The sequence below is a fragment of the Carcharodon carcharias genome, chromosome 28 (assembly GCF_017639515.1).
Source record: "Carcharodon carcharias isolate sCarCar2 chromosome 28, sCarCar2.pri, whole genome shotgun sequence".
Lineage (NCBI taxonomy): Eukaryota > Metazoa > Chordata > Chondrichthyes > Lamniformes > Lamnidae > Carcharodon > Carcharodon carcharias.
The window spans coordinates 16964907-16989801 of NC_054494.1; the positions used below are offsets into that span (position 1 = coordinate 16964907).

A 24895-nucleotide genomic window follows, 5' to 3' on the forward strand; every position below is an offset into this window, starting at 1 on the left:
CACTTTCGCACAGAGGCAGCAGCAAGTACCATCTACAAGATGCACAGCAGCAACTCACCAAGGCTCTTTTGACAGCACCTTGCAAACGCACAACCTCTACCACCTGGAAAGCCAAGGGCAGCAGATGCATGGAAACACGAGCACCTTCAAATTCCCCTCTAAGCCACACACCAGCCTGAGTTAAAGTGCCTATTGAAATAATTCTACCTCGCATATGGAGGTTGCCCACATGTGGAAAGGAATCTAGATGCTTATGGAACCAAATGCTGCATAAATCAACCCTTTCAGGAATGGAGAGGGAGAAAATAAAACCGGACACAAAGCTAAAAAACTCACCGCCTCTGGGCCTTTCCCAGACATCTTAAAAATATTCATTTTTCAGCCGCATTTTTCATTCAGTCTGCTTACTTCACATCAAACACCATTTGTAATTCATCTGCCAGTTGATAAGGCTCCCTTTCTGTCAGCATCTTTGAATTTTATCCCTTCCCTCTGAACATCCTGTCTTTCCCACGCAACTTGGTGTTCACTGTAGACTTGGATGTTCAGCTTTAATGTTTTTATCAAGATCTTTTTTATAAACACTATGAACAGCGGGAAGTCTGGGATTGATCCCCAGGGTGTTCTGCCAGGAGCAGCTGTCCAATTAAACCCAGCACCATTGATCACCAGCTTTTGCTTCACATTATTTAGCCAATTTTTTTTTGTCCAATTTTCCCTTCTTCCTTTTATCACATGACCTTTAATTTCAGCTGCAAGTCTCCTGTGGGACACTTTATTAAATGCCTTCTGAAAGTCTAGATACAATATCTGCCACATTACTCTTATCAATCAATCTTTTTACATCTTCAAAGAATTCCAATACCTTCATTCTGTATCGGTTGCTTTTCATGAATCCAAGCTGCCTTGGAATTCTAGTCTTTGCCCTTGTTAGATGTGCTTGAATTACTTTCTTTGTAATAAACTTCAAAGGTTTCTCTATTATAGATGTCAAGCCCAATAGGCCAATAAGGGTATATTTACTAATCCTGCACTCCTGTTCGTATAATCAATGCCATAATACTGCGGACCATTGAGAGTGAGGGATCAGTCAATTTATCTAATAACTCTCACCATCAGCTTCGGGTCGTTTTCAAATATTGGGACAATTTTCCAACTCTTCCACCTAATCAGCTACAAAAAACTCAACACCTGCATTGACTGTTTTCCTTTTCTGCAAAGGGGAGTTTATTCATCTAATCCATCAGCACTCTCTCCATATACAACCATAGCCAGAGCCTTGCACTAAATATGCTAAGCTTTTTTGTAGTCTCACAAAGGCTAACATACTGAAATACGTTGACTCTGAGCGAAGCTGGTGCTGCTTTGTTGGTCCATAATGCAACTGAACCAAATTTCCAGCAACACAATATTCCTTTCTAATCCTTTCCCCCACATCCACATACCTAGCTTCCACATAAAAGCACCAATGCCCAATCACTTCAAGCACCTCAGGTGACGGTGAGTTCCACATTCTACCCACTCTAAGTAAAGAAGGTGCTCCTGAATTCCCCATTGGATTTATCAGTGATTGTCTTGTGTTTATGACCTTTAGTTTTGGACTCCTCTGCAAGTGGAAACATCTTCACTATGTTTTTTCTATGAAACAAGATTCCATCTAAGTTTTCTTTATGCTGGGTGAGCTACACATTCCTCTGAATGCTACATTTTTGGCCATGCGCAGTTTACATTTTAAAAAAACTGCTGACTTTATGGTGGAAATTTCTCACAGTGAATGTCCTGTTTATTTTAACTATGTTGCCTTCCAGGTTGCTGCCCAGGTGCACTTGCGCATCTTAGAGGGAACCTTGCTGTCAAACCCCTCCAAAATCTTAGAGACCTCTATCAGGTCAGCTTTCTCTTCTTTTTTTAGATAATGATGCAGATGTTGAACACCAGCCAGTGCAATCTTTTCTAATGGTTATAACCTCTCAGCTCTGGTGTCATTATTGTAAATCTCTTCTGCGCCTCCTCCAGGGCTGCTCTATCTTCCTGGTTCCAAAGCATTATTTTGGACAGATGCCAGTCATCATCTGCTTCCTCCTGTTCTTCTCTCTCCACTCAACCCCTCCCTTCCCAGGACTTATGTGAAAACCAATTCTGGGAGACAGTCAGGCCATCCTGTTCAGGCTCGCGTATTACAGTCACGCCAACTGTTTTGTACTTGTAGTTGGCTGCTGAATGATTTCCCTGCTTGGCACATGTGCCACCCTTGAGGACTAACTGCAGGAGTTGCATGGGAGCTTCTTAAAGTGGGATATACTTGCACTGGAAGCAGTTCCGAGATGGTTAGACTGATTTCTGGGATGAGGAGTTTGTCTTATGAAGAAAGGCTGAACAAGTTGGGCTCATACTCACTGGAGTTCAGAAGAATGAGAGGTGATCTTCTTAAAATGTATGAGATTCTGAGGGGGTTTGACAGGGTAGATGCTGAGAGGATGTTTCTTCTTGCATGGGGAATCCAGGCCAGCGTTTATTGCCCATCCTTAATTGCCCTTGAGAAGGTGGTGGCGAGCTGCCTTCTTGAATCGCTGCGGTCCATGTGGTGTAGGTACACCCACAGTACTGTTAGGGAGGGAGTTCCGGGATTTTGACCCAGCAACAGTGAAGGAACGGCCAAATCAGGATGTGGCTTGGAGGGGAATTTGCAGGTGGTGGTGCCCTTGCTCTTCTAGGTCGTAGAAGTTGTGGGTTTGGAAGGTGCTGTCAAAGGAGCTTTGGTGAGTTGCTGCAATGCATCTTGTAGGTGGTATACACTGCTGACACTATGCGTCAGTGGTGGAGGGAGAGAATGTTTAAAAATAGGGAGTCTCCCATTTAAGGCAGAGATGAGGAGGAATTTCTTTCCTGACAGAGCCATTAGTGTTTGGAATCCTCTTCCTAATGAGCACTGGAGGCTGGGTCATTGAATATATTTAAGGCTGTGTTAGACACATTTTTGATTGACAAGGGAGTCAAGCGTCATGGGGGACAGGTAGGAAAGTGGAGTTGAAGCCATCAGCAGATCAGCCATGATCTTTTTGAATAGCAGAGCAGGCTCATGGGGCTGAATGACCTATTCCTGCTCCTATTTTTTATGTTCTTCGCTGCCTTCAACTAGAGATGGCTCTGTGGATTGGGCCTGGGTGTGGTCCAAAATCAGCTGATCCTTCCCAAAAGAAAACAAACCCCATCACTGTGTGAATAAGCAGCAGTAACCGACTTGAGTTGGATAGCCCTTGAAACAACTACAGAATCACAGAATTGTTACCGTGCAGAAGGAAGCCATTCAGCCCATCGTGTCTGCACCGGCTCGCTGAGCATTTTAACTTAGTGCCAATCTCCTGCCTTGTCCCCCTAACCCTGCACGTTGTTTCAATTTAGATAATCATCCAATACCCTCTTGAATGCTTCAATCGAACCTGCCTCCAGCACACTTCCAGGCAGTGACCTAGTGACCTAAACTTGTGGAAATTGAGTAGAGTAACTTTTAAACCTTACAACACACAAAGCAGCATTGGAGTTGCTCCTCAGAAAACCATTAAAAGACATGAGTCCCTGCCTGTATGGCAGACGGTGCACAGACACTTAACACTCCAATTTTAAAAACAGTCTTATTACTTATTCACTCTGGGGATGTAGTCATCACTGGCAAGGCAAGTATTTATTACTCATCCCGCAATGCCCTCGAGAAGGTTCTGGTTCTTGAACGGCTGCAGTCCAGGTGGTGTAGGTATACCCACTGTGCAGTTAGGGAAGGATTTCCAGGATTTTGACCCAGCGACAGTGAAGGAACGGCGATATATTTCCAAGTCAGGATGGTGAGTGGCTTGGAGGGGAAATTGGGGGTGATGGTGTTCCCATGCGTCTGCTGCCTTTTCTCTTCTAGGCGGTGGAGGCTGTGGGTTTGGGAGGGTCTGTCAAAGGTATCTTACTCATCAAGTAATATTGGCAACGGTGACTTCTAGGGCTTTCAAGGTCTTTTAGGAAGGGGGTAGGGTAAACCTGTGAATCACACATGGGGTTCATTTTGATTTTTGTGGTGCACTGGGCAAACACCTGTTCTGATGGTGAAAAGATCCCTCCATCGCTATTAGGCTCAGGGCCTAACTTAGATCCAACGGGGAAGCTGTGGAGAATCAAACAGGCTTCCTGATATGGCTCATCAGACTTATGCCTGTAAATTGGGCTAAGACAGTTGCCAGCAAGGTACAGGTCGAGTATCCTTTATCCGAAACCCTTGGGGCCGATTGCGTTTTGGATTTCTGATAATTTCGGTTATCGGATACTGCGTATAAATTTACATTAGAATAGCCTAAGCTTGAGCTAGCTGTAGTCTAAAGTAAATAAAATGGCTAGAGAAGTAAAATTGTATCACTGATTAATAAATACAGGGTACCTGTGATAAGTTCCTGCTTGTACGATTCTGCTTGTAGGAGAGGGTTCACAAGGCAAACAGCGCAGACAAAAAACAAGACTTTCTGCGCTAAAAGTCGGGTGTAGTTGGCGGGGTTTGTGTTGGCTCATTCATGTCAGTTCGGGTCACAGACTAAAGATTGACGAGGTTCAAAAAAAAGTGCTGTTTTTGGATGTGTTCAGTTTTCAGATTTAGGGATAAAGGATACTGGACCTGTAATTATTGAGTAGGTGTAGGGGGAGGGGTGTTGTGACCCCCCCCCGAGGGTGGAAATCCTGGGGCAGCCGGCATTCTTACTGTGGTCCCTAGAAGAGCAGTCCTGCTCCTCTGAGACCTACAAAAATAATTTAACACTTACCTTTGTTGGATCTATTCCGATCCATTGCGCCGTGGGATGGCTGGAGCCTGCACTGTACAAGTTGCAACCCTTTTCAAACTAAAATGACAATTTGGGGCCTATTTATCTCCTAGGACCCTGATTTCCATATTAAGAGGGGCCGATCACATGAAACAGGTGAACATTTTGAACACCTGACGTTAGGGCACTTTCAGGCATGGAGCTGACACATTGCCAACGTTGGGGAGGTGACTGTTCCCATTTTGAGACTGTTAATTGACAATTTTGCCAGAGTAAGGGAGTCAAAGCCGACCCCAATGGAGTCTGGATGGAATGGGGTTGGATGGGTTGAGTGGCATTTTCTTATTTTAAACTTTCTCTTCTTTCTAACAGTTTTATTATTCTTATCCTTCAGTCTCATTGTTATTTCTTTACAATCCTTCTTGCAATAGCTTATTCATGGTCCACATACTCCAACACAGACGATCATCACAAGCTGCTTTTTAGTTCCATTCAATGTGCCCTATGTCAGTCTTAATGAAACCACTTATCTTTGCCCACAGCATATGTGAAGCCATCTAATTTCACTCCCTAACAAAACTCCCTGACTCCCTATTCGCAAACCTAATTAGGGATTTCCCCATCACACCTTCAACCTGCTCATGTTTCTTCGTTCACAACACCCTAGTTGGACGTTTCCGAAGCATGACTACCTCTTTATCATCTTGTCCCAATCCTATAAATAATGGGCCCTGTTGTCAAGGATTGTTCCTCTTTTTTCAAACAGCTTTCTAAGATTTTCCTTTTGACAATTGACTCAATCCCATCTCTTCACTGAAGTGTAAATATTTTACAGCGCAGAAACAGGCCAATTGGCCTAACTGGCGCAGACTGCACATCAGCCTCCTCCCACCTTACTTTGTTTGACCCTGTCAGCAAATTCCTTTTCTCCCTTATGTACTTATCCAGCTTTCCTGGGGTCAATACATTTTTGTTGGATAAGGGCATGAAGAGATATTGAACGTCTATGCTATTCACTTTATTGTGGCTGCAAATCCCACATTTTTGATACTATCATATCAATTTGTTTTTCATTCTTGACAGCTTTCATTATATAACCAAGCTTCTCCTAATTAATGGAATATTTAGTATGTCTGCTGCATTCAAAACATATTCACCTGTTTGTTTTCTATTTTTATGCACCTTTTACAACCCTTGCAGATTTTTCGTGTCATCGTTAATGCCCAGGATTTGTGATTCTGTTTATTTTTAATACCACGCTTAATGAAGATATAAGCAAGATATATGACCTATCGATATATGACCTCTACACCTCCATCCCCCACCAGGATGATCTAAGGGCCCTTAGCTTCTTCCTCGAACAGAGGCCTGAACAATCCCCATCCACCACTACTCTCCTCCATCTGGCTGAACTTGTTTTCACACTGAACAATTTCTCCTTTAACTTCTCTCACTTCCTCCGAGTAAAAAGTGTGGCTATGGGTACCCATATGGGCCCCAGCTATGCCTGTCTCTTTATGGGGTATGTGGAACATTCCTTGTTCCAGTCCTACTCTGGCCCCCCTCCACAACTCTTTCGCCGGTACGTCGATGATTACTTCGGTGCTGCTTCATGCTCTCGTTGGGACTTGGACAAATTTATTAATTTTGCTTCCAATCTCCACACCTCCATCATTTTCACATGGTCCATCTCTGACACTTCCCTTCCCTTGCTTGACCTCTCTGTCTCAATCTCTGGTGATAGACTGTCCACCAATATCCATTACAAGCCTACTGACTCCCACAGCTACCTCGACTACAGCTCCTCATACCCCGCTTCCTGTAAGGACTCCACCCCATTCTCTCAGTTCCTTTGCCTCCGTCGCATCTGTTCTGATGATGCTACCTTCCAAAACAGTTCCTCTGACATGTCCTCCTTCTTCCTTAACCGAGGTTTTCTACCCACGGTCGTTGACAGGGCCCTCAAACGTGTCCGGCCCATCTCCCGCGCATCCGCCCTCATGCCTTCTCCTCCCTCCCAGAAACATGATAGGGTCCCCCTTGTCCTCACTTATCACCCCACCAGCCTCCACATTCAAAGGATCATCCTCGGCCATTTCTGCCAACTCCAGCATGATGCCACCACCAAACACATCTTCCCTTCACCCCCCCGGTGGCATTCCGTAGGGATCGGTCCCTCCAGGACATCCTGGTCCACTCCTCCATCACCCCCTACTCCTCAACCCCTACCTATGGCACCTCCCCATGTCCACGCAAAATATGCAACACCTGCCCCTTCACTTCCTCTCTTCTCACAGTCCAAGGGCCCAAACACTCCTTTCAAGTGAAACAGCATCTCACTTGCATTTCCCCCAACTTAGTCTACTGCATTCGTTGCTCCTAATGCGGTCTGCTCTACATTGGAGAGACCAAACGTAAACTGGGCGAATGCTTTGCAGAACACCTGCGGTCTGTCTGCAAGAAAGTTCCAAACCTCCCTGTCGCTTGCCATTTTAACACTCCACCCTGCTCTCTTGCCCACATGTCTGTCCTTGGCTTGCTGCATTGTTCCAGTGAAGCCCAACGCAAACTGGAGGAACAGCACCTCATCTTCCGACTAGGCACTTTACAGCCTTCCGGACTGAATATTGAATTCAACAACTTTAGATCTTGAACTCCCTCCTCCATCCCCACCCGCTTTCCATTTCTTCCCCCTTCCTTTTGTTTTCTCCAATAATTTATATAAATTTTTCTTTTCCCACCTATTTCCATTATTTTAAAATCTGGTATGCCCTGCTAGTCCTTCCACCCCACCCCGACTAGAGCTGTATCTTGAGTGTCCTGCCATCCATTCTTAATTAGCACATCGTTTAGATAATATCACCACCTTCAACGCCTCTTTGTTCCTTTGTCTGTGACATCTTTTGATTATCTGCTCCTACCACTGCTTGCTTGTCCCTACAACCACACCACCCCCCAACTCCGCACCACCCCTCCCCCCCCCCACCCCTACCTTAAACTGGCTTATATTTTACCTCTCTTCTGATATTCAATCAGTTCTGTCGAAGGGTCATGAGGACTCATAACGTCAACTCTTTCCTTCTCCGCCGATGCTGCCAGACCTGCTGAGTTTTTCCAGGTAATTCTGTTTTTGTTTTATGTGACCTATCACTTATTCCTATGTATTGCCCATCTTAAAGCAACTGTGCAAATAATTAAATTGCTAATTTTTATAAAAACTTTCATGGGCTGTGGGTCAACCACGTTACTGTGGATCTGGAGTTACATGTAGATCAGACCAGATAAAGACAGCAGATTTCCCTCCCTAAAGGGCATTGGTGAACCAGATGGGATTTTAGTCACCATTACTGAGACTAGCTTTTATATTCAAATTCCACCAGCTGACATGGTGGGATTTGAACATTTATCCCCAGAATATTAGCCTGGGATGACTAGTCCAGTGACATTACCACTATCCCACCATCTCCCACAATCATAAGTTAACAACGCTGAGCAATCATAATTTTTCAAATTATATCACTGGTCTTTATCATTCTAGGAATATGAGGAACAGGAGTAGGCCATTCAGCCCCTTGAGCTGGCTCCCTCATGACTGCTCTGTACCTCAGCTGAATTCGCATGTCTTTGCTCCATATCCTTTGATGCCTTTACCCAACAAAAAATCTATTGATCTCACTCCTGAGAGCTCCAGTTGGTCAAGAATCCAGAGCCTGAAGAATCTTCCAGATTCCAACTGCATTTAATAAACTCCATGCAAATTCATAAAACTTTCCCTCACGAATAGAGAGGTTGGTGTGCGAATAGTCAGGGAACTCAGTCAAGACAGTTGAGCGTAAATCCCGTGCTAGGCGCTTGTATGCATCCATAGTATGGCCAAGATTTGGGCAGGACTGATTGAGTGAAAAGAAATAGCCCAGGACTGGAGTGCAAATGGGAGGAAATTCTTACAGAAATCTTCAATATTCTGGCTTGTTGTTTGAGCAGGAGCTGGTTCATGCAACCTTGAAACATGGGAAATGGGCACAGGATGATAATTACAGAGGAGTGCACCTTAAACAAACAAAAAGCTTCACAAGAATATTTCCTTTACTTACACTGAGCTCTTTGTTAATCAAGCTCAACAGTACATCCGTGCAGATCAGCACGCCACTTCGTCCAATCCCAGCGCTGCAATGGACGACAATTGGTCCCTTGTGGTGCACCTCCCTCATGTACCGAATGAATCGCACAAGTTGCTCTGATGAGTTTGGTGTGCCATGATCAGGCCATGTAATAAATTTCAGATGTTTGACATAATGTATCTCTCCCGTCTGAAATAGGTAAAGACAAACTGAAATCAAACTAATGCCTAATCTTTTAGACATTGTTGCAGAATGGTGTTTGATTTTTTCCCCCCATCTAAGTTTCTCCCTTTCTATTACACAACCATGCTCCTAGGTACTGCCAGCCCTTGGGTACTGCACCTAAGGATCCTTCCTTGACAGTGAGTCTGGTAGCAATTCAATGTTTTTTAATTCACTTATGGGATGTGGGCGTTACTGGCTGGACCAGCATTTATTGCCCATCCCTAATTGCCCTTGAGAAGGTGGTGGTGAGCTGTCACCTTGAACCACTGCAGTCCATGTGGTGTAGGTACACCCACAGTGCTGCTCGGGAGGGAGTTGCAGAACTTGACCTAGAGACAGTGAAGGAACGGCGATGTATTTCCAAGTCAGGATGGTGAGTGGCTTGGGGGGGAACTTCCAGGCGGTGGTGTTCCCATGTGTCTGCTGCCCTTGTCCTTCTAGATTGTAGTGGCCGTGGGTTTGTGGGTTTGGAAGGTGCTATCAAAGGAAGCTTGGTGAGTTTCTGCAGTGCATTTTGTAGATGGTACACACTGCACCCATTGTGTGAATGTTTGTGATGGGGTGCCAATCAAGTGGGTTGTTTTGTCCTGGATGGTGTCAAGCTTCTTGAGTGTTGTTGGAGCTGCACTCATCCAGGCATGTGGAGAGTATTCCATCACACTTGGGAGGGTATCACAGTCTTCCCGCCTGATATTCACCCATCTGCATTTTCCAAGCTGGCTTACTGAAGGTCAGTCATAACCTGGAACACATGCAGATTTCATACAATTGAATGTCACATTGTAATCGCAATGTCATCTGGCCTTGGATTAGCTGGAGCAGCTCTGAGCAGTGATCGAGCATGAGTGTATATCTCTGTACTGAACCACACTGGGCACTCACCACCTGAGCTTCCTTTCCACTTAGCAAGCGTTCAGGATAGTATAAATAGCATTTTCTGAAGAACAATATAACAAATGCAACTCATCTTAGTACCTTCTCTTTACAGCACATGCAATGTGTTTCTAATTGAAAACGAGGTCATTTAAAGCTAATGCTAATAGCCCAAGCAAATCAGTTGAAACTACAATATTGCTTGTCATTCAGGTGTAATGAGTTTTTATTTCCAACCAAATTTCTTCACCAGTCTTCAGGCATAGCACAAAGCACTTAGCCATAGACTTCTCTGTTCCTTCATCTGAGCTTACTAAATCTTCTGGACACAGTACACGGAACAAAACTGGATGAGGCAGATCCCAAACCCAAAGGTCATTTTCCAAACCCCCCATGTATTGAATGGACAAAGCAAAACAGGTTCCTTGGTGACCATAGAATCTTACAGCTCAGAAAGCCATTCGGTCCATCATACTGGTGCCAGCACCCAGGTAAAACTATCCAATTGTTCCTACTCTTTCCCCTTGACATACAAATTTGTTCCCTTCAAGTAATTATCCAATTCTTTTTTGATTGTTGCTGTCGAATCTGCTTCCCAACCAGATCACAGTGCGTTCCATATCATAACTCACAGTGTTTAAAAAGTTTCCTCATGTCGCCTTTGTCTCTGCTGCTAATCACCTTAAACTGTGTTGTCTTGTTATCTTCTGCCAATAGAAACAGTTTCTCCTTATTTAACCTACAAAAATTATTCATAATCTTGAACACCTGTATCCAATCTCCCATTCAGTTTTCCTATGTGCACTGGGCAGGATGCAACAGTAAGGCCATAGCAGGGATAGGAAAAGTTGACCCGTGGGTTTTACTGACGCCATTCTTTAAATTCTGTATAGATTTAGTTGATTTAAAAAAAGAAACATTTTAATTGTCTACTGCACCAAGCTAAACTGTAAATCTCTGAAAGGAAAGAAATATATTCTGTAATTATTTTCCATTATTGTGTGTTTTTAAAAAAATTCCTCACCTCACTGTCTGTCATCTTCATGGTGTTTATTTCAAAAGAATCCAACATCTGGTGATTTTCCAGCGTGAGGTGGTACTTGTTGACTCTGATTGGTTTGTACATTTTGTCAGGCCAGTATCTGTGACACTTGACCTTTCCCCGCTCGTGTTCACGGGTCATCATGGCAATGACATCAGCTTTGTTTTCCCAGATCATTTGCCAAAAGTCGTTGGTAGTGCCAGGCAATGGTCCTTGGCAAGCAATGTATAAACATTCCTCGGAAGCAAAGGGCATCCTAACGTAACTTGCGTTGATGTATCCTTGACCCTCAATACGAACCCGGGTTTTATCATCTGAGGTTTTGAAAACAAATGCATTTCACAATGGTTGTGGCTAAGCTCAGGAGTTTTGGATAGAATTACATAGAAAATACAGCACAGTAATGGGTTCATACCTCCTTCCTCCCCCTTCGTCTCATCCTGTCAACATGTCCTCCTATACCTTTCTCCCTTGTGTATTTATCGGGCTTTCCCTTAAATAAATCTATGCTATTCGCCTCAACTACTCCTTGCAGTAGTGAGTTCCACATTGTAACTAGTCTCTGAGTAAGGAAGTTTCTCCTGAATTCCTTATTGGATTTATTAGTGAATATCTTAGATATAAGGCCCTGAGTTTTGATCTTCCCCCATAGAGGAAACATCTTCCCAGCATCTATCTAAGTGCACCTCCTGATCATCTTCAAGTCTTCTATCATGTCCCTCCCTCCTCCCTAGAATTCCCTTCCCTAGAGAAAGGTGCCTCAGCCAATTCCAAATATTTCCTCATAGATATAACCTTTCAGTTCAGGTAGTATCCTTTTAAATCATTTTTGCACCTTTACCCTCTTAATAATCTAATATCCATTATGGAAGGAAATCTGCCGTCTTTACCCAGTCTGGCCTACATGTGACTCCAGGCCCACAGCAATGTGGTTGACTATCAAATGCCCTCTGAACAAGGGCAGTTAGGGATGGGTAATAAATGCTGGCCCAGCTAGCGACGCCCACGTTCTATGAATAAAAAAAAGATCCGCGTGTAGTCTAATCCAAGTTCTATATCTTCTCTGTTTCTCATTGTAATTCCTCTAGAAATGAGCCTCAATGCTTGCTTGCTTTTTACAATGACCTGTGCTACTACTTTTAGGAGGGCAGAATTGGAGGAACGCAGGGACCATGCAGGGTTGCAGGGCTGGATCGAGGAGGTTCGAGATAGGGGAAGGTGAGGATATGGAGGGATTTGAACACAAGGTTGACAATTTTAAAATTGAGTTGTTTGCAGACCAAGAGTCAATATAGGTCAGCAGTGTAAAATTCTTGGGGCAGAAACAGTTATATATTCATCCAGAGATGTTTCAAATCTTTTTTCATTCATGGATGTAGACGTCATTGAAGAGGCCAGCAGCTATTGCCGATTCCTAATTGTCCTTGAGAAGGTGGTGGTGAGCTGCCTTCTTGAACTGCAGTAGTCCATGTGGTATAGGTACACCCACAGTGCTGTTAGGGAGAGAGTTCCAGGATTTTGACCCAGCGACAGTGAAGGGAACGGCGATATATTTCCAAGTCACAATGGTGAGTGGCTTGGAGGGGAATTTCCCAGTGGCAGTGGTGTTCCCATGTGTCTGCCGCCCTTGTCCTTCTAGTTGGTAGCTGTTGTGGGTTTGGAAGGTGTTGTCTAAGGAGCTTGGTGAATTCCTGCAGTGCATCTTGTAGGTTGTCCACACTGCTGCCACTGTGCATCGGCGGTGGAGGGAGTGAATGTTTGTGAATGGGATGCCAATCAAGCAGACTGCTTTGCCCTGGATGGTGTCAAGATTCTTGAGTGTTGTGGGAGCTGCACTCATCCAGACAAGTGGAGATATTCCATCACACTCTGACCTGTGCCTTGCAGATGGTGGACAGGCTTTGGGGAGTCAGGTGATGAGTTACTCGTTGCAGGATACTCAGCCTCTGACCTGCTCTTGTAGCCACAGTGTTTATATGGCTAGTCCAGTTCAATTTCTGGTCAATGGTAACCACAAGGATGTTGATACTGGGGGATTCAGCAATGCCATTGAATGTCAAGGGGCGATGGTTAGATTCTCGATTGTTGGAGATGATCATTTCCTGCTACTTGTTTGGTTCGAATGTTACTTCCCACTTGTCAGCCCAAGCCTGGATGTTGTCCAGGTCTTGCTGCATTTGGGCATGGACTGCTTCAGTATCTGAGGAGTTGCTAATGGTGCTGAACATTGTGTAATCATCAGTGAACATCCCCACTTCTGACCTTATGATGTAAGGAAGGTTGTTGATGAAGCAGCTGAAGATGGTTGGGCCTAGGACACTACCCTGAAGAACTCCTGCAGTGATGTCCTGGAACTGAGATGACTGACCTCCAACAACCACAACCATCTTCCTTTGTGCTAGGTATGACTCCAACCAGTGGAGACTTTTCCCCCGATTGACTCTAGTTTTGCCAGGGCTCCTTGATGCCACACTCATTTAAATGCTGCCTTGATGTCAAGGGCAGTCACTTTCACCTCACCTCTGGAGTTCAGCTCTTTTGTCCATGTTTGTAATGAGGTCAGGATCTGAGTGACCCTGAAGGAACCCAAACTGAGCGTCAGTGAGCAGGTTATTGCTAAGCAAGTGCCGCATGGTAGCATTGTTGGTGAGCCCCTCCATCACTTTACTGACAATTGAGGGTAGACTGATGGGGCGGTAATTGGCGTGGTTGGATTTGTCCTGCTTTTTGATTACAGGACATACCTGGGCAATTATCCACATAGCCGGTTAGATGCCAGTGTTGTATCTGTATTGGAACAGCTTGGCTAGGGGCGCGGCAAGTTCCGGAGCACAAGTCTTCAGTATTATTGCCGGAATATTGTCAGGACCCATAGCCTTTGCAGTATCCAGTGCCTTCAGCCGTTTCTCAATATCACATGGAGTGAATCAAGTTGTCTGGAGGCTAGCATCTGTCATGCTGGGGATCTCTGGAGGAGGCTGAGATGGATTATCCACTCGGCAATTCTGGCTGAAGATTATTGCAAATGCTTCAGCCTTATCTTTTGCACAGATGTGCCGGGCTCCCCCATCATTGAGGATGGGGATATTTATGGAGCCTCCTCATCCAGTGAGTTGTTTAATTGTCCACCACCATTCACAACTGGATGTGGCAGGACTGCATCAGAACTGCATGGGCTGTTAAACATGGACCCTTTATTATCTCTTCCTTGCAGACTCCCCCTGCTGGTACGTGAGGAAACAATGGAGAAGTTGGGACTGTTGTCCTTGGAGAGGGAAAGGCCAAGAGGAGACTTAATAAAAGTTTTCAAGATCATGAGGGGTCTGGACAGAGTAGATGGGGAGAAACCGTTCCCACTCGTAAACAGTTCGAGAACTGGAGGGCAGTTTTAAAGTGTTTTGCAAAAGAAGCAAATGTGAGGTGAGAAAAAGCATTCTCATACAGCGAGCGGTTAGGGTTTGGAATGCACTGCCTGGAAGTGTGGTGGAGACAGGTTCAATCTTGGCATTCAAGAGGGCATTGGATGATTATATAAATAGAAACAATGCGCAGGGTTACGGGGAAAGGGCAGGAGATTGGCACTAAGTTAAAATGCTCAGAGAGCCGGTGCAGACATGATGGGCCAAATGGCCTCCTTCTACACCGTAACAATTCTATGATCCAGTGGTGGAGAGCTTTGGAAACCATAAGAAGATTTACATTTATATAGCATCTTTCATCACCTCTCAAAGTGCTTTAAACCAATGAGATACTTTTGAAGTATAGTGTAGGAAACACAGCAGGAAATTTCTGCACAGCGAGCTTCCACAAACAGCAATGAGATAATGACCAGATAATCTGTGTTTTAGCAATGTTGATTGAGGGATAAATCCCCTGCTCTTCTTTGAATTAGTGCCATCAAATCTTTTACATCTATGTGGAAGGACAACCAGAGCCTTGGTTTAATGTCTCATCCAAAAGGTGGCACTAACAACAGTGTAGCACTCCCTCAGTACTACATGGACTGGGACTTGAACCTACAGCATTTGGACTCAGTAGCAACAGTGCTACCAACTGAGCCATGACTGACAGAGGCCCAAAATCACCTGTTCCTTCCCAGCTAGCTATGCTTACCACACACATCACATCTCAGATTATTCATTTACTGGATTCCAAGATGTTACTTTCTGATAGAAATCTATTTAATTTATATTTGAATGCGTCAATACCACCTGCTTCCACTGTCTCCGGAGGGGGCCTGTTTCATTGATTGATGACTCACTCACCGAGCTATCAGGCTGGATTTGACAGTGCAAATAGTGGCAACAAATTCCGTGTGTTGCCGCTACTGGACTCATCGGAGAGACCCTGCAACTTCTGGACTATAAACGCTACTCCTGGCGGTTCGCTACTTCGACACCAATTAAGGGATGGGTGTGAATTTGGGCTAACTGCCCACTAATTCCAAAAAGGAATTATACGTTTCAATTTTTGTGTTTTCAGGCGTGAAGCTTGATTCGCAACTACTTAATGAGGAGGCCCGCACACTTTCCAAGGTGAAAATGGACTGATTTAGCAGTTTGTAACATGAAACCTTTTCAAACGCTGCTCAATCCGTTAAAAAGTAAAATCTATAGCTTTTTGATACGAGTTGTCAGACTTTTAAAATAATGTATTATTTTTTAAAAATGATTTATCTGATTAAAATTATGGTGCTTTTTAAAAATACCATACTTTTGTAAAGTTAATTATGATCGCTAAAAATGTGATTTTCCAACGGGCTTTTTAAGGCGCTTTTCCAATGTCTTTTTTTAACACCCATTTTTTTTTGGGCATTGACTGTAAGCTGTGCCCACAACTGCCTGCCCATTTCTGCAGTGCCAGCCTGCGGCTGGGCCCCACTGTAACCCCAAGCTCGGAGGGAATCCGTTGTTATCATCAGGATGGTGTTCAGCCCGTACCGAGATTTATTTGATGCAGTGACGAACTGCCCCACAGACTGAAAAATCTCGGCCACCGATTAATTTTGAATTTACATCCCCTCCCACTCCCCCCCGCCCCCCCACAATCCCCACCCCTTAATATTTGCTATATGTTTCACATTTTCCTCTTTACCTGAATCTCGATGCCCCTCGATCTGAAAATTGAAGAACGAGTCAAAGAAAAGAAAACAAAAACCTACATTTGTATAGCACCTTTCACATCTTCAGGCCACCCCCCCCTCCCCCAAGCACTTTACAGCCAGTTGAAGTGTAGTTGCTGCCGCCATGTAGGAAACACAGCAGCCAATTTGCGCGCAGCAAGCTCCCACAAGCAGCATTGAAATAGATGACCAGACAAATTGTTTTAGGGATGTTGGTTGAGAGAGAAATTTTGGGTTGGGCACAGGAAGAACTCCCCTGCTGCTCTTTAGTTGCTGTGGGATCTTTGACATCCAATTGGGTGGGCATGTTTCACCTGAAAGACTCGAATGTTGGACTTGTAAGGATTTTACTGAGGACCTTACGAATTTACATATTGACCTAATCTTACTGAAGGTTTATCATTGGCACTCAATGGACTTGTGTAATGCCAGTTGACAGAATAAACAATTGCATGATAAGGATTCCTGGTTTGTGATGGCATTTGTTCCCAGCGAAACTACTTACAAGGCAGGATGTCCCTATATCTGTTCTTTTCCCTGTTTTCTGGAGCTTTTCCCACGACACAGTCATCAATAGGTTTCAGATGCTCCAGTGCCTTTAAGAGAGAGGAAGAGGTGTGAGGGATGTAAGTTACGATAGCTTACTAAATGTTAAATGGATACTGACTGGTTAATTATGCTAAAAAGGATGCAGTCACATATGCAGCTGTGTTGTGGAGTAATATATTGGCCCTGATTTTAGTGGTCAGTGGCTAAGTGACATGCTAACCTGGAAAAAAGCTTCCCAAAGAGCTCTAGCGATCTCTCACTGGCATGGCTTTCAGTTTGAATCCGATGCTAAGCCAAGGGGATCTCCAGGCAATCAAGCAAGGTAAGCAGCCAATCACATTCAAGTTATCTCACAGACAGCAAACCAGGAAATCTTCTCTAGTTCTCTGCATAAAGTCAGGTCCAACCCATAGCACCACAGGTAGGGCAAGGAGGAAGCTCCCAAATCCACTGCAGCTGGATTAGGGATCAAACCCCCAGCAGTTGGCACCAATCTGGTCCACACCAGCCATCCAGCTAACTGGTCCCCAAGAATTTTGAGCTGCTGTGGCGACATACATTTTTAATGCATGTTGTAGTCTGGAGTCGAGGATAATAATGGACTTCAATTTTCTTTCAGTCACATGGCTGACCAGGAAGCTCTCCTGCTTTTACCACCTCCATTGGAAGGATTTTCAGATTGATGGTCAACCTGTTTGGCCATGTTATGACACATTATTCTTGACCATCAAGTCCTGGAGCGGGACCTGAACCCGGAGATTCTGGCTCAGTGTGCCACAAGACCTCCAGAGCAAGGAGTAATAATCACGAATCATGTTTTTTTTCACTTATACTTAAATTTACAGAGTGAAATCAGTGATTAGGACATACACATGGGATTAAGGTGGATATTGAAATAACATGAACTTTTAACAAAAATGGAATACTTTAAAAATGTGATTTTTTAAAATCATAATAGATAAATTTGTTTTTTTTATAAATATAAAATTATTCAGGGCCAGTGAGGGTATTCAGCAGTGATTATAAACTTAGGACACGGTTAAAGAGCCAATTACACCTCATTCAACAAGGAGTAACTTTTACAAGGGTCTTTATAGCAGCACCAATAGTGTAAAAGGGCAAATTCTTGTCAGTTCGGTAATTTCTACTTGACTACCATCTGGGTGGGACTTCAACAAAGCACGCTATGGAAAAGTGTGGAATCACTGCTAGCAGTTTCCAGAATTCCTCGTTTGACTGCACGTGTGCAGATTCCAGAAGGCGTTGTCAGTTTCAGAGGAGTAACGATAGTGAACACTGATAGTTTGAATGTAATTACTACTGCAAACTCTGGGCCATACATGATACAAATAAATTGATTACACCTGGACAGGGTTCAGCTGTTACCTTTCTTATGTCTCCATGATGCTCAGCCCTGAACTCCCATAGCCTAAATTCAAAATGATTCATCATTGCAAGCTTCACAAAGTGTGCATCTGGTAATGATCTAGCACCAAGCACCATGTATTTGTTTGGAAACTCTGAATGGGGCAGTATTTTACTGATGCTACTGTGCATTATTGATTGACTGGTTCATTTGCTGTCTCAGCCCTGACAGAGCATTGTAACTTGGTGCAGAGCAAGTGATTTGCACTGAGCAGATTCTAACCATCTCCTCAAGATATTCAATGACATTACCACTGCTGAATCCCCCACCATCAACATCCTGGAGGTTACCATTGACCAGAAGCTGAACTGGACCAGTCATATTAATACTGTGACTACAAGAGCAGGTCAGAGACTGGGAATCCCACTGCAAATAACTCACATCCTAACTCCCCAATGCCTGTCCACCATCTAAAGGCATGAGTCAGGAGTGTGATAGAATACTCCCCACTTGCCTGGATGAGTGCAGCTCCAACAACACTCAAGAAGCTCAATACCATCCAGGACAAAGCAGCCCACATGACTGGCACCCCATCCACCACATTCAACATTCACTCCCTCCACCACTGACACACAGTGGTAGCAGCGTGTACCACCTACAAGATGCACTGTAGCAACTCCACAAGGTTCCTTCGACAGCACATTCCAAATCTACAACTATGACCATCTAGAAGGATGAGGGCAGCAGGTGCATGGGAAAACCACCACCTGCAAGTTCCCCTTCAAGTCACTCACCATCTCGACTTGGAAATATATCGCCGTTCCTTTACTGTCGCTGGGTCAAAATCCTGGATTCTCTCCCTAACAGCACTGTGGGTGTACCTACACCACATGGGACTGCTGCGGTTCAAGAAGGCAGCTCACCTCCACCTTCTCAAGGGCAACTAGGGATGGGCAATAAATGCTGGCCTTGCAAGTGATTCTTACATCTCAAAACCAAATATAAAAAAAATTGACCAACATTGTGCATTAAAAATTAGTGTCGGTAAAATTTGTGTGAATCTGTGTGTTGACAAACCACTTGTCCTAATCACAGGTCAGTCTAATTATTGTGCAGGGCTACGAACACGTGAAAGGAGGATGAAATATTGTTGATCTTTTGAACTCATCCCTTCTCCTGATAATTTTTATGCATCCCCATTACAAATATCTACTTGTGTAGACAAAGCATTTGTTGCCTATGAATGGCAATATGATTATGTGCACACCACATCTCGGACACTAGTTGAACCAATTTACGATTGGCGTACTGACTGGAACTGGTATGGTTCATTCCAGAATTCCAGCCTTGCCAAAATCAGTGCAGAACCACACTCTGATGTAATACGCATGGAAAGTTAGGAGTTGGTTTTTACTGTGGCAAAACTAACACAGCAGCAAGGCAGCTCAATCAACAGACTAGTCAGAGTCACAGAATTAGAAACAGAGGTGGGAGAGAAACAGGGTTAACTTTTCAGATCGAAGACTTTTCGAGGAACTCTGGGCTGGATTTTCCACACCACCACACCCCCCCCCCAACTCGCTGCTGGGATCGTCCGGGTCTCGCCGAAAGTCAATGGGCTTTTGGCTGGGCTGCCGACTCTCCTGAGGCCAGTCCCCACCATGACAGGGCTGCAAAATCCCGGCCTCTGTTTCTCTCTCCACAGGCGCTGCCTGGCCTGATGAGCGTCTCCAGCATTTTCTGTTTGTGTTTCACATTTCCAACACCTGCAGGATTTTGCATCTATTCTACCAAATAGAATACTTGATCTGGCACCAGTATTTTAATACATTCCAAAGCAATAAAAAAAAAGACTTGCATTATACAGTGCTTTTCATGACCACCGGATGTCTCAAAGCATTTTACAGCCAATTGAGTACTTCTTTAGAAGTGTAGACACTTTTGTAATGTAGAATAAGCGGCAGCCAATTTATGCACAGCAAGCTCCCACATACAGCAATGGCATAATGACCAGATAACATGTTTTTGCAACATGGGTTGAGGGATAAATATTGTCCAGGGAGATCACAAATAAAAACAGAAAATGCTGGAAAAACTGAGCAGATCTGGTAGCATCTGTGGAGAGAGAAGCAGAGGTAACGTTTCGAGTCTGTATGACTCTTCTTTGGGCCAGGGAGATCTTCCATGCTATTCAAAATAGCGCCATGAGATTTGTTTTACATCCACCCGAGCAGGCAGAGGAGGCATCAGTTTAACGTCTCATCCAAAAGACAGTACCGCACTCCCTCAGTACTGTTATGGAGTGTAAGCCTTGATTTTCGTAATCAAGTCCTAGAATGGGACTTGAATCTGGAGCCTAAGAGACACAAGTGCTACCAACTGAGGCACAGCTGACAACCTAAATGAGCACACTAAATAAAATAAAGGCCAGGATTGTATATAATATCCCGGTGGGATATTATGGTCCCGCCGAACTGAATGGAGACTTAAATGGCTCACCGGGGAAAGACACAATGTGGCAGGGCCGTAAATTCCTGGCTGAAAGCTAAATAAAACCTAAATAAATTAAATAAAAATAAAAATCTCTGAAGGCTCTGCAGATGCCTTCAATAACTTTGGATCACCCATCCATGTTGGAAACCTTTAAGAGAGAGAGGCCTGCAATATAGATCTCTTGATGCCTCAGTATCAAACATCAGACCCACGAAAGGAAAACTGTATGATGAGGAAGGACATCATCTTTGATTATTGGGGTCTTCTTCCCTTTGATCAAGGTGACTAAAGAAATGTTTTCACAACTACTCAAAGCTGTCTGTCAATAAAAAAAGAGTCCAAAGAGACAATCCAACAAACGTTTGATGGACAACCTGTTAATAAAACCTGGAGAGGCCCATCACCTGGGCTCAGCTTCTTACCAAGTAATTTAAATGTGTGTCTTTTTCGACTAAGCTATGTGAACACAGGCTTTTGAAACATTGTACTCATTTTCGATCGATTAGCCATTTGGAGATAACAGCAAATGTCTTCCTTTGTTATGCCACCAGTTTGAACTTTGACATTTCTCTTTCAACCAACCTAAAGCTGATGGGAGAAGCTTTTTACACATGAAAGATGCCAACTTCGCTCTGCGCTTTGATGTCAAGGATTGGAGCATTTTAGTTATGAAGCAAGGTTGGATAGGATGGGGTTGTTTTCTTTGGAACAGAGGGGGCTGAGGGAAAACTTAATTGAAATATCTAAAATTATGTGGGGTCTAGATAGAGTGGATATAGGCCCTATTCTCCTTTGTTGAGGGGTCCATAATCAAGGGGCATAGATTTAGGGTAACAGGTAGGAGGTTTAGAGGACGCTCAAGGGGAATTCAATGCATTGAAGGGTGGTGGGGCATAAACCCTCATTGAAAAAGTACTTGAATATGCATTTGAAGTGCAGTAACCTACAAGGCTATGGACCAAGAGGTGGAAAGTGGGATTAGGCTAGATGGCGACTAGTTGGACAGTTTGAACACAATGGGCTGAATGGCCTCCATCTGTGCTGTAACTTTCTATGATTCTATGACAGTCAGTCTGTAAGAAGACAGACATTTAAAATCTTTATTGGCGAAAAGCTACGATTCTCTTCTTAAAATGTAGCGTTGGGTATGGACTAAAACAAAATGGCTTTACAATCGTTTCTGTTTGTAGTAACTGGGTTGCTTTAGCACTGTGCAGTCTCCTGGATTTCCCTTACATTTTAAGGCATGTTGTCCTCCTTGAATGATGAACTCAGTCCTGTCCTATTTACACCCAGGAACTGCTAGCTCACAGTCTGGCACTCAACCATCTGAACTCCTTAATCACAGCAGCGATGACCTCCCTAAAGTGAAAGTGGAATGGACAGGAATGAGATGGGAAGTGAATGTATGAAAGATAAGTAGGGCAAGTTACGGACGTCAATTGGTCTGAAGAGAGACTTCGGCATAGAGGGGAGGAATGAAGCAGAAAAGAAAGAGTATTATAGTTGACAATTTGAAGGGAGCTGGTTGGTGATGTTTAAAGCTATCCCCATCAGGTCATGCAACATCTTTAAACTCTGTACTTACAGCCTAGAGACAGCACATGAGCATTCACAATACAGGAAATATTCCCTGAATGGCTTGGCTTTACAATAACTGATAAGCAGTGCATTCACAAGGAGGTGAAAAAGATAAGCTGAATTCCACTTCCCAGGATCAAACATATAGTATGAAGCTTGACATGAAGGTTTCTCAATTGATGGTTCTTCACATTGGGTTAACAAGGTGTCGAACAGCACCAAGTGATGCAGACAGACAGTGCCGAATGCTGCAGGGGGACATCCGGATGCAGGCAGCTTCTACCAGTCATATTCCGCAGCACTGATCTACTGATAAAGCTTCAAATATCCTTGCATGCCATTGCATTCGAGCATTTTGATCTAATGTCCATCGGGGAATAATTCAATCCCAAAGATAGTATGAGCAAGGGACCATCATAACTGTCACTATACTGTTGCTCATTTTTATTTTAACCTTGTTTTTTCTGAAGAAGATAAGAGGCAACAAAATGCCAAGACACCCTGTCGTCTCTCATTCACTATTATCGAATTAATTGCATATGAAGCTCACATTTTCTGAAGAGACAGATTCCTTCTTATTTGCTCCACTTACCAATCTCGGAGACACTTGAGTCACATCCAATGATGATATTTCGGTTGAACTGGAACAGATTGGCTCCTATTCATAACCTTATCATGGCCAGCGATTTCAATTTTCATCACCTTAACAGCCCTAGCATCCATGACCAGTTTGCTGATTCGCTCCCACTTCTCACTGCACCTACAGCCACCACTCGTCTGGCCCAGTGCTTGATTCTTGTCACACGCCTGAAGCTCGCTAGGGCGCAGAATGGGGATCCAGGCTCTTTTTGGTGGCATGAACTACATTTTGGCAGAGTGAGAACAAATCTAATTGGTACTTGTCACTGAAAGACAATTTGCCTCATGTCCTTTCAGAGTAGATCTCCCTGGTCAGCCTTAGAATCACACGTTCGATTAAAGGCACGTTAACAATGCTTGTTTAAATTCAAGCCCGCATTACTTCTCCCTCTGACAGTAGCGCAGCTGTGACTGTGCCATGTGATGCCCAGATTTAAAGGACCCTTTAGCTCCCAGTGATTATACATTGAAATGCAATTTTTTTTAGAAAATAACTCTCAAAATTAATTCTGCGGTTCCAGTGGTGCTTTTTACAGAGGTTGAACACGCTGCTCATCGCGGAAAAATATTCCGTACCCATATTTAGTTCGCGAATACCATTGTCAGGGAATTACAGTCTCCGAGGACTATTTTCTTCTTTTAACTCAATCATTAAATATAAATCTTAACGTTAAAAATAAGCGTTCCTCAAATACCGTAAAAAAATGGCTTTGTTGGTTTATTGTCTCATTGTAAGATTCTGAGGCGGACTTGAGAGGGTAGATGCTGACAGGATGTTGTGGGGGAATTGCAGAGGAGAGTTTTCTGTTCTTCTGCAGGGTCATTAGTGCGGGGGACTCTCTGCCCCGGAGAGCAGTGGAAGCTGGGTCATTGAATATATTCAAGGCTGAGTTAGACAGGTTTTTGATCTACAAGGGAGTCAAGGCTTCTGGGTTATACAGAAAGGAAAGTGGAGCTGAGGCCACAATCAGATCAGCCACGATCTTATGGAATGGCAGAGCAGGCTCGAGGGGTCAAATTGTCTACTCCTGCTCCTAATTCTTGTGCGAGGGGCCGAATGTCCTACTCCTGCTCCTAACTCGTGTGTTCTTATGCGAGGGGCTGAAGGCCTACCCCTGCTCCTAACTCTTATGTTCTTGTGCGAGGGGCTGAATGTCCTACCACGGCTCCTAGCTCTTGTGTTCTTGTGCGAGGGGCTGAAGGCCTACCCCTGCTCCTAACTCTTATGTTCTTGTGCGAGGGGCTGAATGTCCTACTCCTGCTCCTAACTCTTGTGTTCTTGTGCGAGGGGGTGAATATCCTACCACTGCTCCTAACTCTTGTGTTCTTGTGCAAGGGGCTGAATGGCCTACTCCTGCTCCTATTTTTTATGTTCTCATGTAAGCTTCATTTCAGATAAAACATTTAGAAAAAAAAATGACCAGCTGCCCTTTATTCTTCATATTCTTTATACTCTCTATTGTTTTTATATAACACTTCATATAATTAAATGATTTAATATAATGCATTTCATATATTTTTAATGAAGTTTTAAGTCTTAGCCTTGCCTGTTTCCTCTGCCCTTTGTATCTACAGTCTATTTTTAGGCAGGAGTTTTTTTAGTTCATTTTTTTCAGAAACCATCTTCAAAAGGTTCATTTTACCAGCCAACTGATAGAGTCCAGATTTGATGCAAACATCAGATCAAAAACAGGGAGAGCTGGAAAGTAATTGTCTCCATACTACTGGAAGGACCAAGAAGAATCCTTTGCTGCTTCGTCCCCAGATCATTCTAAATCCAAATTAATCTTGATTGAAGTTTTCAATAAATTTATTCACAAATGAATACGAGTCACAGATCTTTCGCGATTTTACTGCAGCTGATTTTTCAACCTGTGATCCCTTGTACCTGGCGGTTTTAGAATCTTGCAGCACTGAGAAAGGCCTTTCAGCCCATCAAGACTCAACTGGCTCTTTCCAATTTACTCCCAGCCCCCAGTTTTTCCCCCTTCCGATAAAATTAGCTCTCTTCAAGTACATGTTTTCAAAGTTCCTTTGGAATCTGATCCTGGCACCTGCTGCATTCCAGATCTTCCCAACACCCTGTGTGAA

The 24895-nt window shown here is 43.9% G+C and overlaps 1 protein-coding gene across 2 annotated transcripts in view; it reads right to left on the minus strand.

Moving 5' to 3' along the window:
- The window catches only part of LOC121270874 (tyrosine-protein phosphatase non-receptor type 20-like), a 43047-nt gene that overhangs the window by 11771 nt on the left and 6381 nt on the right, over positions 1 to 24895 (minus strand). Inside the window, exons 4-6 of one of the 2 annotated variants that reach the window (XM_041176430.1) lie at positions 16682 to 16772; positions 11037 to 11368; positions 8888 to 9103 (exon numbers count right to left, since the gene is read on the minus strand). In XM_041176430.1, the coding sequence (XP_041032364.1) occupies positions 8888 to 9103; positions 11037 to 11368; positions 16682 to 16772 (639 nt within the window). Of the gene's footprint in view, positions 1 to 8887; positions 9104 to 11036; positions 11369 to 15319; positions 15403 to 16681; positions 16773 to 24895 lie in introns of those variants that run through there. The other variant, XM_041176431.1, reaches the window with a different exon arrangement.